We start from the raw sequence: 12,942 nt of genomic DNA, 5'->3' as shown, positions 1-12,942 counted from the left end.
TCATCTTAATTAGTCAATGCTCTATCAAAAAGAGAGAGGAATTAATTAAACATAGATATTGTTATTCGTTACCCAAAAAACATATTTTAATTATTATTTTATTTAAAATAAAATAAAATTTTGAGGAAGAAAAATAGAAAAAGTAAAGGAGAAGAAAAAGGGTGAAGAGAGAGAGAGTTGAGTGAGAGAGAGAGAGAGAGAGAGAGAGAGAGAGAGAGAGTGAGTGAGGTGGTAGGGAATCCACAGTCACCCTAATTTCGCTCTGCTCTTGCCATTTCGCTTCTCAAATCCCCAATTTTTTTATTCGCAATTTCACATCACTCCGCTTTTCATTTCTCTCTCTTCATCCGTCTCTCTCTCTCTCTCTCTCTCTCTCTCCTGTGTATTGGGTGTGGGTGTGTGTAAATGTCTGTGTTCGGATCTCCGTCTCAGTTTGCAGATGTGTTGCTCTCTCTTCGCTCGAATCGTCTCTCTCCTCGTTCAAAAACTGCGGTTAGATTCCTACTCGCCTCAATCTCTCCTTTCGTTTTCTTTACCTAGGGTTTCCGTTTTCCGGATCTGTAAATTTACAAACCCACAATTCGATTCCATGCAATTCCCATTTGGGTAGACGCTGGAGCTTTTGGAATTGCGATTCCAGCACAAATTAGCCTTTCATTTCTTGAATTTCTCACTTTTCTGAGCTGATTTCTTCTGAATTCTGACCCTTTTCGTCGATTTCAGGTGCTCCGTTGGCACGATTTTCTCAGCTCTTAGCTCATTCCGTCACTACTTTTGAGTTCCCGATTTCGATTTCTTTTTCAATTTCCGTTTCCGATTCCGGGGATTTCAATTGGGCGCAAAAGGACTTGTCTTTGGATTTTGGTTGATTTCGCAGCTTCAATTGTTGGTTAAATTTGCATCTGGCTCCATCTTCCCTCTAATTCAGGTATGCGACGAGTTTTCGGCGTGATTGGGTTTGTGTATAAATTCCAATTAATTCAGCTGAGGGTTTCAGTATTTATCATCCATATGGTAATAAATGTGGTTGCCATATATAGTCTTGGTTCTAATCAACAAAGTCATTGTGATTTGGACATGGGTGGTTCTAATCAACAAAGTCATTATGATTTGGATATGGGTTTGTCTCCACTTTCCTTGTTTTTTATTTTTTTGCTTCTGAATGGGGTAAAAAGGATTTAATTCGACCTTTGAATATAACTCACTGCTTATCCTTTTGTGGGTTTTGAAGATCTGCATTTTAGAACATATCATTAATTTGCATCTTAGTGTTAATTCCTCACAAGTAGTGTTGAAATAATGCTACATGTATATGTTATGCCATCTTTACTCCCTTGTCCCATATTGCCTATCAGGAACTGCTTTTATGATTTTCCTTATTGTTTTCTTTCTGTTTATGGATTAAAGTTTATTTATTTATTTTATATTTGTGTGCTGTTGAGTTTCGGGGGTCGTTTGTATTTATGACATGGATCAAATTTTTGTTTTTGGCTATTTGTTTTTTTTTTTTTTTCTTTGTTCTGTTCCATAAATAAATACTTTGTGCACGAAGCTGGAGTGCATGTATAACAATTGGCGCTGCGGTTGTGTTTATTACTGTGTTTGTCTCTCTATTTATTCCAGGTTGTCAGCCTACTCTTTGCATGGTCTTGGCTCTTGGTAGGAGTTTTGATCACAAATCAAGAGATGAGTCGGACAACAAATGACAGTGAAGATGGAGTGCTGTACAAGGATCAGATTGATTCTCCGTTGATGGATGAGAGTAATGGAGGGAGTGGAAATGGTGGAATTGTTCTAAAGAAAGGGCCATGGACCTCGGCAGAAGACACAATTTTGGTGGAGTATGTTAATAGGCATGGGGAAGGAAACTGGAATGCTGTTCAGAAGCACTCGGGCCTGTTCCGTTGTGGCAAAAGCTGCAGACTGCGATGGGCAAATCACCTAAGGCCGAACCTGAAGAAAGGGGCATTTACCCCTGATGAAGAACGTCTGATTGTTGAACTCCATGCCAAGATGGGGAACAAATGGGCACGCATGGCAGCACACGTAAGTACATGGTTTATCTTTGTCTGTTTCTATATGGTTCATACGAAGCTCTATTTCCTTGTATTGCCTCAAACTTAAATTTTATGTGGTTCATTCTTTTGGGATTTTCTTTCAAAGCTTTAGCTGCAACTTTTGGTTTTGTGTAGTAGGATGCTTCTTTTGCATGAAACAAACATTGATAGTTTCTCCAATTATCCTTTATCCTTTCCTTCAGACTTCCTAATTACTTACCAGTGTTGTCATTATATATGTTCAGCTTCTAGAACACAAAATTAAAACTTGTTGACTGCTGCACATGTTTTGCACTACCACAAGTAAAGAACTTGTGCCTATTATGATTTATCTATTAAGATCAAATTAATAAAATCCTAAAAGATAACGCTACACAGTGATCCAAAGTGTTCCCTTAATTTAAAAGAGAGTAAAATCGTAAAAGATAACAGTAACAATACCCTAGTTTGATACAACTTCTAAGTAACATTGATTCTCAATTGGTTAAAACCGTATTGAAATCTTGTAGCTTTTGTTCCTCCACAACTTCTTAGATGGATGTGAATGAGAACCTGGACGTGATATCTATCAGATTTATTGTGTGTTGAGCATTTGAGAGATCAGAGAAAAGTTTTTAGGGTGATACATATGTTAAATATCCTTCCTAGATTTTATAGTCTATGTTTTGCGAATTTTATGGAAACTAAAATCTTGACCGAATGCAGTAACAGAATGTACAATCTTACACGATACTTTGGCTAGATGAAGACACGTATTAATCCTAAGATATTTTGCATCCCTAAAGGGGTAAAATATAATTTCATTATATAAGGTATTGTTGTTTAGATAAAAAAATGGAGATCATTAAAGTGTGTATGTTAGGAGATTATTATAAGAAGATAAAGTTCATTCTTGCACAAAATGCATGTTGTAGCAGATGCACCATATTAACATATCTCACCTAAATGTTCTTCACAGACTGGTACTTCTTTTTACTATTTTTTTTTTATATTGGGTTCCTTCAATGGTTTTTTCTCTTACTAGTTTCAAATTGAAAATAAAATAAATTATCAATTATTGTCAGCTTGATTAGAATCTTAATTTTCGTAGTATTCTTCTCAAAGTGTTTTCCTTTGTTTATTGGAAATGATTAACTGTCTTTTCTGCACTCCTTAGTTGCCTGGACGTACGGATAATGAGATAAAAAACTACTGGAATACCAGAATTAAGAGGCGCCAGAGGGCTGGCTTACCACTTTATCCTCCTGAGGTGTGTTTGCAAGCATTGCAGGAGAGTCAACAAGGCCAGTCCAGTGGTGGAATTAATGGTGCGGACAGAGCCCATAATGATTCTATGCAAACTAACAGTTTTGAGATACCTGATGTTGTATTCGACAGTTTACAAGGAAACAACTGTGTCTTACCTTATGTTCCTGAACTTCCTGATATTTCTTCTGGTGGAATGCTGATGAAAGGCCTTGGTTCTTCTCCATATTGTGGTTTTATGGCACCAACAATGCATAGCCAAAAGCGTCTTCGAGAATCAACAGCTTTATTCTCTACTTCTGGTGGTAGTTTCAAAAATGGTTTCCCCCAGTTTGATCAATTCCCAAATGATACTTGTGAAAAAGTTGCTCGAACAGTCGGGTTGCCTTTTCCTCATGATCCTGATCCTACCATTCCACTGTCTTTTGGTGTAATTCAGGGTAGCCATTCCCTTTCAAATGGCAATTCTTCGGCTTCTAAGCCCACAACCGGGGCTGTGAAGCTGGAGCTCCCTTCACTCCAATATCCAGAAACTGATTTAGGTAGCTGGAGCACTTCTCCTCCACCCCCCTTACTTGAATCAGTTGATGCTTTTATCCAATCGCCCCCACCGGTTGGTACATTTGAGTCTGATTGCACTTCACCACGTAATAGCGGCCTGCTAGATGCTTTACTCCATGAGGCAAAGACTCTCGGTAGTGCGAATAATCATTCATCTGAGAAGAGTTCAAATTCATCCAGTGTTACTCCTGGCGATGTAGCTGAAAGTTCCAATTTGAACATTTGCGAGACAGAATGGGAAGAATATCGAGATCCGATTTCTCCAGTGGGTCATTCTGCTACTTCGCTGTTCAGTGAGTGTACACCTATCAGTGCCAGTGGAAGTTCATTAGATGAACCGCTGCCTACTGAGACCTTTACTGGTGAGTATCTTAATCTATGAGACCTGGAGACGAATGAGGTTGATAGTAACATTGTAAATTGATTCTTATATTCCTATAGCATCATTTTTTGTATTAGCAGTTGGATAAGTCCATATCTATGTGCAGAATATGTCCTGTCCTGCCTGTTCTTATGACTTATGTTGTTTGACTATTCTGCCAGGGTGCAATGTGAATTCAGAACTGGTAGACCAAGCTTGGACCCCAGATACAGAAAGAGAAACCGCACTTCAGTTGGATTATACTCGTCCTGATGCTATACTTGCTTCAGAATGGTTTGGTAACGGCGTGCATGAAAGTATTGCATCACTGCTGGGAGATGATTTGGCAGCGGAATGCAAGCACCTGGCTTCTGGTAGTCCTACATCAAATCAAGGGTTGGGTTTTAGTTCATGTCCATGGAACACTATGCTTCCCGTCTGTCAAATGTCTGCTCAGCATCCTTAAGAAACCGCTCTGTCAATTGTATGAACCTGAAACTTTTGTCGCCGAAGATGACTTGTTTACTGTGGGGGAAGTGAGTCCTCGTCTGAGAAAAGGTCACTTGCAACCGAGACTTGCAGGATGTGTTTTTCATGAGTCGTGGTTATGTTTTTGTTTGTGGTTTTCGGTTTCTTTTCAAACCTTGCAGTGCATGCATGTATGCCTAAAGAGAACCATATGAGGTACAATTTGCTTGCAGGCTTTTGCTATGATTGCAGAATAACTATGCATTTTCGAACATGGAACCGTTCTCATACGATGGACCCTGCTTAGTTTGTTTTAATTTATTTGCATTTGAATTGGTCCATACTGATTACTGTCTACGCTTTCCCTTCTTCCCTTGCTCTCTATTCTTTTTCCCCTCGTTGATAAAATTTGGCAAACGATAGTTTTATTGACTTCAATTGTTAGTTTGGGTGGATCAAAAGGAGATGTGCGGTAGACTGAGACCTCTGACGTGAAGAAAGCAATGTATTAAAAGGCGGAGGCAAGGCATTTCATGGATAGCCTCACCTAGGCTTGAGGTTGTCTCACGGGACCTAAATAATTTAATATATATTATAATACTTTGTAAAACAATTAATCAAAAGCCAAATTGAGATTAGAATACTAAAAAACTTGAATTTTTAAACAAATTGTGGTGGTTTGGAGAATTTTGAAACAAATTGAGGTATGAGATTGAAGTAAAATTTAAATATAGGATTGGGATTGAGAATTTAGGGTTTGAGGAATTGGGGATGGGGTGAAATATAGCAGAGAGAATCGGGTATTGGTTGATGAAATATATAGAGAAAATGGGATATTTGGTGGTGAAAATAGCAGAGGATCGGCAGAGAGGTTGCAGTGATTATAAAAATAAAATAAAAAATTAAACTTGGTCAAAACGATGTTGTTTTGGGCCTTATTAAAAATAAAAAACCTTTCTTCTTCCTCGTGCGGTCATCTTCTTCGTGAAGACGCCATTGCAACAAAGTTACAAAGCACAGAGGTTTCCAGACAATTTCAGATTTCAAGCATGATTTTGGATCATAGGAGTGCCAAGTCAACGCCTCAGGCACGCCCTGACGAAGCCTAGGCGAGTTTCCACCCACTCCCATAAAACAGAGGCGAAATTGCTGAAGCCTTGCCTTCAAGGCCACCTAGGCGCTCCTCGAAACTCGTCTTTTAAAACACTAGAAGAAAGTCAAGGTTTCATTATAAAACCAATTCAGGAACTATATAGGGGAAAATGGCTCTAATGTGAAAAAAGTTAAGATTTCATTATAAAACTAATTCGAGAACTATATAGGAAAAAGGAGATTTGAAAAATAATCGATGAAAAATGGTTGTGGGAGATAGGTAGAAAAAATGTACAAGAAAAGACGAACAAAAATTTTAACTTGGTTTTATTTTCAAAATTTCTTTCATTCATTTATCCTTATTTTCTCCCCTCTCCCATAACCCTTCTTTATCACTATTTTTCTTCATATAGTGTCATCTTATCTCCAACACAAAATGTAAAAACTGAAAATTAAAAATGAAATAATTTAGGTTGGTTCCATTTTCAAAATTTTGCTTTTATTCATTCATCCTTATTTTATCTCCTTTTCCATAACTCTTCTTCATCGCTCTTTTCCCATATAATGCCATTTTATTTTCAACACAAAAAGTAAAAACTGAAATTTGAAAAAAAAAAAAAATTATAAATTGAGCCTTTAAATTTTGCCATTGTAACTGTTGTCTCACATTGATGAAGAACAAGGTTTGCTATGTGCTCATATGATTTTGGGCTACTCCCCATATTACCAATTGGTTTTATGGTGGAACTTCAGTTTCATCATGGTATCAGAGCAAGGTTGTCCACGTGTGAAGCCCAACGGCCACACACACTTCACGTCACCCAATTGTTGTTCACGTGTAGGGTTGAAAATCCGTCACACGTGTGGGGGCGTGTTGAGAGTTGTCTCATATTGGTAAAAGACAAGGTTTGCTATGTGCTTATATGATCTTGGGCTACTCCCCATATTGCCAATTGATTTTATGGTAGAACCTCAATTTCATCAATAACATCCATGTGAACGAAACCCAATTTGACGATAAAAATAAAATAAAGATGTGTAAAAAGATGATAGAGATGTAATCACTCCCCAAAATTAATTCTCCATTTTGTTTCTATATATGACTGTAACTCTATCAAAAGAAAATGGCTTTTTAGCCAAATAGTCTTTAAAATTGGTTAAACTCTTCACTTTGGTCTCTAAATTTAAAATCGATAGAACTGGTTTCTGAGTTTGTCCCACATCAATCATTTTGGTCATTCCATGAAAAATCTCCGTTAAATAAGGATAAAATAACAAAAATACCCTCAATTTTTGTTATATCATTTTGGCCCATTATTTACTAAATTGAGGGTATTTTGTCACTTTGGTTTTTATTTAACAAAGATTTTTTATGGAAGAACCAAAACAATTGATGGTGGACAAACTCAGAAACCACTTCTATCAATTTCAAATTTCAGGAATCAAAGTAAAAGCTTATACCAATCTCATGGACTATTTCGGATAAAAAGTTATATATGGTTTGAACTAAAAAATAACAAATGTCATGGAAAAATAGATATGGATATCCAAATGTCAAACTTAATATAGTCATACAAAATTAGAACGTTCGGGCCTTTGAAGAGAAGAGGTACCACCACAGTACGTACAATCCAAAAAGTTCGATTAACTTTCCTCATGTGGAGATTGGTAATCTCACCCTTAAAAGTACTCCACCACTCTTGTTTACAAAATAAAAAGTTCAAAAAGATGTGGAACGTTTCCGCACCCTTGTTTTCTCCACATGCACACTGAAATATCTTAATTACATAAAAGATAATTACGAGATAATGAGAAACGACGTGTGTGCGGAAATCATTTCTGGGGAAGAGTACTCACCATTATTATTATTCCGAGAATTGTCTCTCTTGTCTTCAGTACTCAGAACTAGTACCCGAGGGGGAATTCTCAGAGACAGTGAAAGAGCTAGACCCTTCTGTTTCTGAAGAAATAGTAGACGTGGGATGTTGCATGTAGTCTATGGTAGGAGTAATTTCTATGCTAATATAATCAGTAGCATGCGATTCAGCAGATCCTGGAATGCTTCCAGCTGGCTCAGATTGTGCTGGTGAAAAGTCTCCAATGCTACTAACTGGGTTAGCATCATTCAAGTAATTCAAAGCATTCACCACCTGCCATCGTATCAGAAACACAAGCCAAACCCATCAGTTTTCTTTTGCCCCAGGTAGCTTCCTATAAAAAGTTACAAATAATGTGTACAATTGATATGATTGATGAGCAAATTAGAGTACTACAAGTCTCGTTCGGTCTCTAGGACTGGATTGGAATAGATAACCACTAAATTTCAAAGCATACTAAATGTAGAAGTGAATGATTTTTTTATTTGGACGGATTAGAAGAGGATTAGACATAAGTAAGTCGTCTCTTCTAATCCTACCATTTTAGGTAATGGATAAGTTTTATTCATGAGTAATCCATTTGATACCTTTTAGTTGGACATAATTTTTCACATTTTCATTTATTTTTAGACAAATGATAGCATTAGTGAGTTAAATTTTTAAATGTTAGTGGAGAGGGTGCATAAGCATTATTATTTTCCGCCACTCCAATAAAGTGTCATCTGCTTCATTCTTCCTTCAAACGTATTGTTAGAAGAATCATCATCTACGGATCCTTCTCCTTAATTTATGTTTCCTTGTACAATAGGTCAACTCAATTGTAACTATATTTTAGATTCCTACCACGTATGGGTTAAGTCATCCCTTTGTTTAAGGAATAATATTTCTATACGTACCTTAAGTTAGTGATATATCCATTCCAATCCAAACTTACATACCAAACGAGACCATAATGACAAACAGAAATGCCCCAGATTTTGGATATTAATTGATGGGTTAGTACTTTCTTATTTATTTTGTTGTACAAAATGTTATTCAGACACATAAAACTAACTATATTCTTGGTATCCATTATTTGATACTTATCCTTATTCTTCTACAGGTATCCAACCTGTGTCCTAATTTGCACTGGTGGAGCCAAGTTAAGGGCTGCCCTGGGTTGTAGCCTAGGTAGCTTGCGGTGAAAAATAAAATTTTACATGTAATTTTGATTGATCTCCGAATGTAGTCCACCAAATATTTAGTCACTAATTCGAATTCTCTAGGTTTAACTATATAAAATTATATAATACAGTTTGCAAACCATCTCTTTTCCTTACATTATTTTTCTCATCGCTTCTTGTACATGTACAAGTTTGGAATTGTTTAATTTTAACACGTATTTGTTTAATTACAAATTTTTTTGGCTCACCTTGTGAATTTTTTAAGCTAGCTAATACTATGAAAAATAAGGTATCAAGTTTCTTTATTTATAAAGATTTAAAATTTTAAGCTAGTCCACCCGGTAAAAAATTCCTAGATCCGCTATTGCTAGTTTGAAACTTTATGTTCCAGTTGTTGTGTTGAAGGACTAGATTATGCAGACATATAGAAATTATCAGTCTACTATCAGGTGGACTTACACTATCCATAGTTAATCTCTTGTGTGGATCCCTGCTGAGACATTTTTCGGCTACCCGAACCATCCAATAGAGCTGGTGAACATCATGGCAATCTGCATTTTTCTGATCGATTAAATCTGGGTAGTTCCTTTCTTTTAACAGTGGTCTTGCCTGGCACGAAAATTACAGAATTGTTAGTTCAAAATAATGAATGGAATGTGAAGTGAAATACTAGAAGGCTGCTCCTTTTCTTAGTAATCTGTTTGTCATTAGTAATTAATGTTTCCTTGTAACAAGTCATGAACAGTGGGGAGTATATTTTTAGATTTATTTATGGTATGGAAGCTCTTACCCATCCCACAAGACTTTTTCCTTCAAGCGTCTTGTCAGTAGGCCTCAGTCCTGTGATAAGCTGTAATAGAATGACCCCGAAAGCATAAACATCTGTCTTAGTTGACACTTTCCCATTTTCCGCATATTCTGGGGCCAAATATCCCAGAGTTCCGACAACTCTCGTTGTATCTGATGATCGATCAGAGTCTTCGTGTTGAGTTCTTGCAAGACCAAAATCTCCTAGCTGAGGCATAGAACATGTTAGATGAAGCATGAATGTGGTTACTATGGTTAAACCATGAGGTTTAACTTAAGAGTATTGAAAAATTGGTTATCCAGTCTAGTAACTGTGGCAAGAAGAACGCTTGATGTTTCAGTTATTGGATTCGAGTCACATAATAACAGTGATGTTATAGGATCATAAAGCTGATAATAATAGCAGACACATTGGGTTTAATAAACTTACCAGAGATTCATAATCGTGTGTCACGAGGATGTTGTTCGGTCTCACATCTCTGTGGATGATGTTGTTTTGATGTAGGTATAGTAGGCCTTTTGCAGCTCCAGTAGCAATTTTTATCTTCTTATCCCAACTGAGAGGTCTTTGCTTGTGTTCTGCATGATTTTAGAAAAAATGTTATGCAGCGTTTAGGGGTTAGACCTCTCAATCCTGAAATATTAAGGAAAACACTTGATTTTTCCAAATTACGGGTTCTTCTAGGCTTGTTCACAACTTACTCGATAGATGTTTATCCAATGAACCATTGCAAACATATTCGTAAACAAGCAGCCTCTTGCTTCCTTGTGAGCATGATCCTAACAGCATTACCAAATTCTCATGTCTTGCCTTGCTGAGTACATGAACTTCAGACTCAAATTCTTTTTCTCCCTGGCAGCTTGCATTCTTATGTTGCTTAACAGCAATCTTCAGCCCATTAAGTTCTCCTCTGTAGACGGAACCAAATCCACCTTCAGACAAGTAGTTCTTGTCGGAAAATCCGTCCGTAGCAGCTACGAGATCTGCATAGGTAAAGTCTCTCTTCCATCCAATCGTTGGGCGTTTATTCTTGCAAACTGTGCATACTGAATTATTGAATTCTTCATCTATTCGACATTCTCCTATCCAATCGTCCTTGTAGCTACGCCGTTTCTGTTCATCGGGACTCCCACCATTATGTATTTCCTTTTGATCCCTTGCTTGAATCTCTGGAATTGGAAATGAGGACTGCTCTCCTGCTTTCCCTCTTTCAGCATTTGTCGCGCTTTCTTCCTCACCATAATTACGGGCAAAACCAGGATTAAATAGGTCAGTATTCCCCAGAGTTGAACTTGACATTCTACTTGCTAGCTGCAGATCACTTGATGATGTAGATTGCCTATAGCTAGACCTTGAGTGTCCACGACCATCTTGTTCTTTTCCAAAACTGCTCGTACGAGGACTTGGAGATTCTGAAACAAAGTGCACTCTTAGTCAAGTTCTTGCATTTGGTACCGACCATAAGAAATGTGGAGTTATGTGTGATAATATAGTGAAAATCTCTTTTGATTGTAAATTTAATCCATGAACTTGGAACTCCGAGTCCCAGATCATACGAGCTGTGATTAGATTTCTTACTTTTAGGAGAGAGTTCTTCCTCTGGGCTTCCTGGTATCATTTCATCATATCTTACATGGGAGCTTTTACTGCGTTTTTTGGTGACTGGTTTGTTGATGATCCCCCCAATTTCCTTTGGCCCTCGCAATTTTTCAACAGAATTGTTACGTTTCATCCTCGATATGCCACATGGCAACTTCTCCATGAAGAATTGCTTGTCTTTCTTCATCTGCCTGCATCATCAGATCAGAAACAAGCTTTCAAAGGTTGGTGCCTCTATGTCCTCTTACATTTTATTGTTTCCAAATCGCAGTTTGTTTCAATAACAAATATAATTTAACTTAACATGTTTCAGAAATTTAACAGTTTTAAGCAGGAAGTAGGAAGCTTCATTGGTAGTAAAATGATTTTTCACATCATCTAGCTTGAAAATACACAATTTAATTAATAATATTATGGCTTCAGAATTCAGATTTCAGACTGCACCATAACTATGTTCTCTTGAATTTGAAACCATAACTATTAACAAAGCTTCAATCATTCGTCGAATGATTGACTATTTGACAACACAAATTCATCAATTCAATTCAATACACAAGCTTTTGATATTTCGGATACATTTTAGCTTATTAACAATTTATTGTCCGTTTTTATTTATTACTCAAAATGAAGGGTGCACTTGTGAAACAAGGTTGGATGAGTACGGCATGAAGCAGAACAATTTCAAATTCTCCAAGTCTATTAATGACTGACCTATCGAGAATCACCCATGTTGCTCCCAATCTTATCGCGGCCTCTGCAGCAACTATCTTCTGAGAGGAACCACCAACCACCTTCATGTTGAACTCAACCTGAGAAATGTCATCCAAAAAGTGATCCATTTGATTGAAAAAAAAATTCCAAGCGGAAGATGCAATATTGGTATGATACATAGTATAGAATAGTGATCTATATATCTTTAACAAACAGCAGGTGATCTCCACGTTGTAAGAAATAGTGGCCGGAAGTCTTATCTGACCTTCACTCTTTTACACATCCTAGAAATCATGGTGATCTCCTCTTTGGTACGATACTCCTCCGTTTTCCTCACAAGCTCTTCTTCTATGACTTTCTGGTTGGTTCCAATAAATGAACTCGAGTCCATCTTGGTTCTGTATCCCACTGAGAAAGAGGACAGAGAAGGTGGGAAAATGGGGTATTGGGGGAAATAAAAAAATTAGCAAAACCTGTTCTGTGTGATAGAATCATAGAATAGAACTAACATTTTTTTTCATCATATTAATTGGTGATTTTGTTTGTCATACTTTCGGACTTTTTTTTCTTCGTTCTATTAGGAAAACAAAAGCAAAAATTCTTACACAGTCTCCCAGCTAACGTACTAGGGTTATTAACCTGGTGAAGAACCAAAAGAAGTACAAGTTCATCCCCAGGCTTAAGGGAAAAGCTTTGCAGGACCCATTCGATTGAGCTCGAACTAACAATGTCTTTGGATGCATCCTGGATCACCACTACTTTCTGAACTTCCGCTGCCATAATTTTTTTTCTGAAACTCGAAGTAGTTCTCCTAATGAATTTTCAAAACAACGATACAGTATAGAAGAGAAGATTGACAAAGTGAAAGTATTACGGTACGTATGCTGAACTGGTTCCCAAATTAATGCTTAGTTTTATGTTGCATGTAGACTTCTCCTATGTACATTATGTGTAATATGAATATATGTGTGTGTGTGTGTGTGTATAAATATACTTATAT

General features: G+C 37.0%; 2 protein-coding genes across 2 annotated transcripts; one reads left to right on the top strand and one right to left on the bottom strand.

Moving 5' to 3' along the window:
• Window positions 1-229: 229 nt before the first annotated feature.
• On the top strand, window positions 230-5,031 carry LOC137734163 (transcription factor GAMYB-like). Its single transcript, XM_068473473.1, has 5 exons — window positions 230-492; window positions 724-928; window positions 1,624-2,046; window positions 3,214-4,225; window positions 4,407-5,031. Exons 3-5 carry the CDS (start codon window positions 1,687-1,689, stop codon window positions 4,688-4,690), a joined length of 1,656 nt encoding a protein of 551 aa, XP_068329574.1. The 5' UTR covers window positions 230-492; window positions 724-928; window positions 1,624-1,686; the 3' UTR covers window positions 4,691-5,031.
• A 2,645-nt stretch (window positions 5,032-7,676) lies between these two features.
• LOC137733563 (inactive protein kinase SELMODRAFT_444075-like) lies at window positions 7,677-12,722 on the bottom strand. The gene is made up of 9 exons (XM_068472700.1): window positions 12,548-12,722; window positions 12,208-12,350; window positions 11,943-12,040; window positions 11,189-11,422; window positions 10,334-11,022; window positions 10,062-10,210; window positions 9,615-9,839; window positions 9,284-9,433; window positions 7,677-7,934 (listed from the first exon to the last, which is right to left on the bottom strand). The coding sequence occupies exons 1-9, from the start codon at window positions 12,720-12,722 to the stop codon at window positions 7,677-7,679; spliced, it is 2,121 nt and encodes a 706-aa protein (XP_068328801.1).
• Between the last annotated feature and the right edge of the window lie 220 nt (window positions 12,723-12,942).

This window comes from Pyrus communis, chromosome 5 (assembly GCF_963583255.1).
Source record: "Pyrus communis chromosome 5, drPyrComm1.1, whole genome shotgun sequence".
NCBI classification, from domain to species: domain Eukaryota; kingdom Viridiplantae; phylum Streptophyta; class Magnoliopsida; order Rosales; family Rosaceae; genus Pyrus; species Pyrus communis.
Note: the sequence above shows the minus strand (reverse complement) of the source record. Positions and strands in the feature narration are given on the sequence as shown.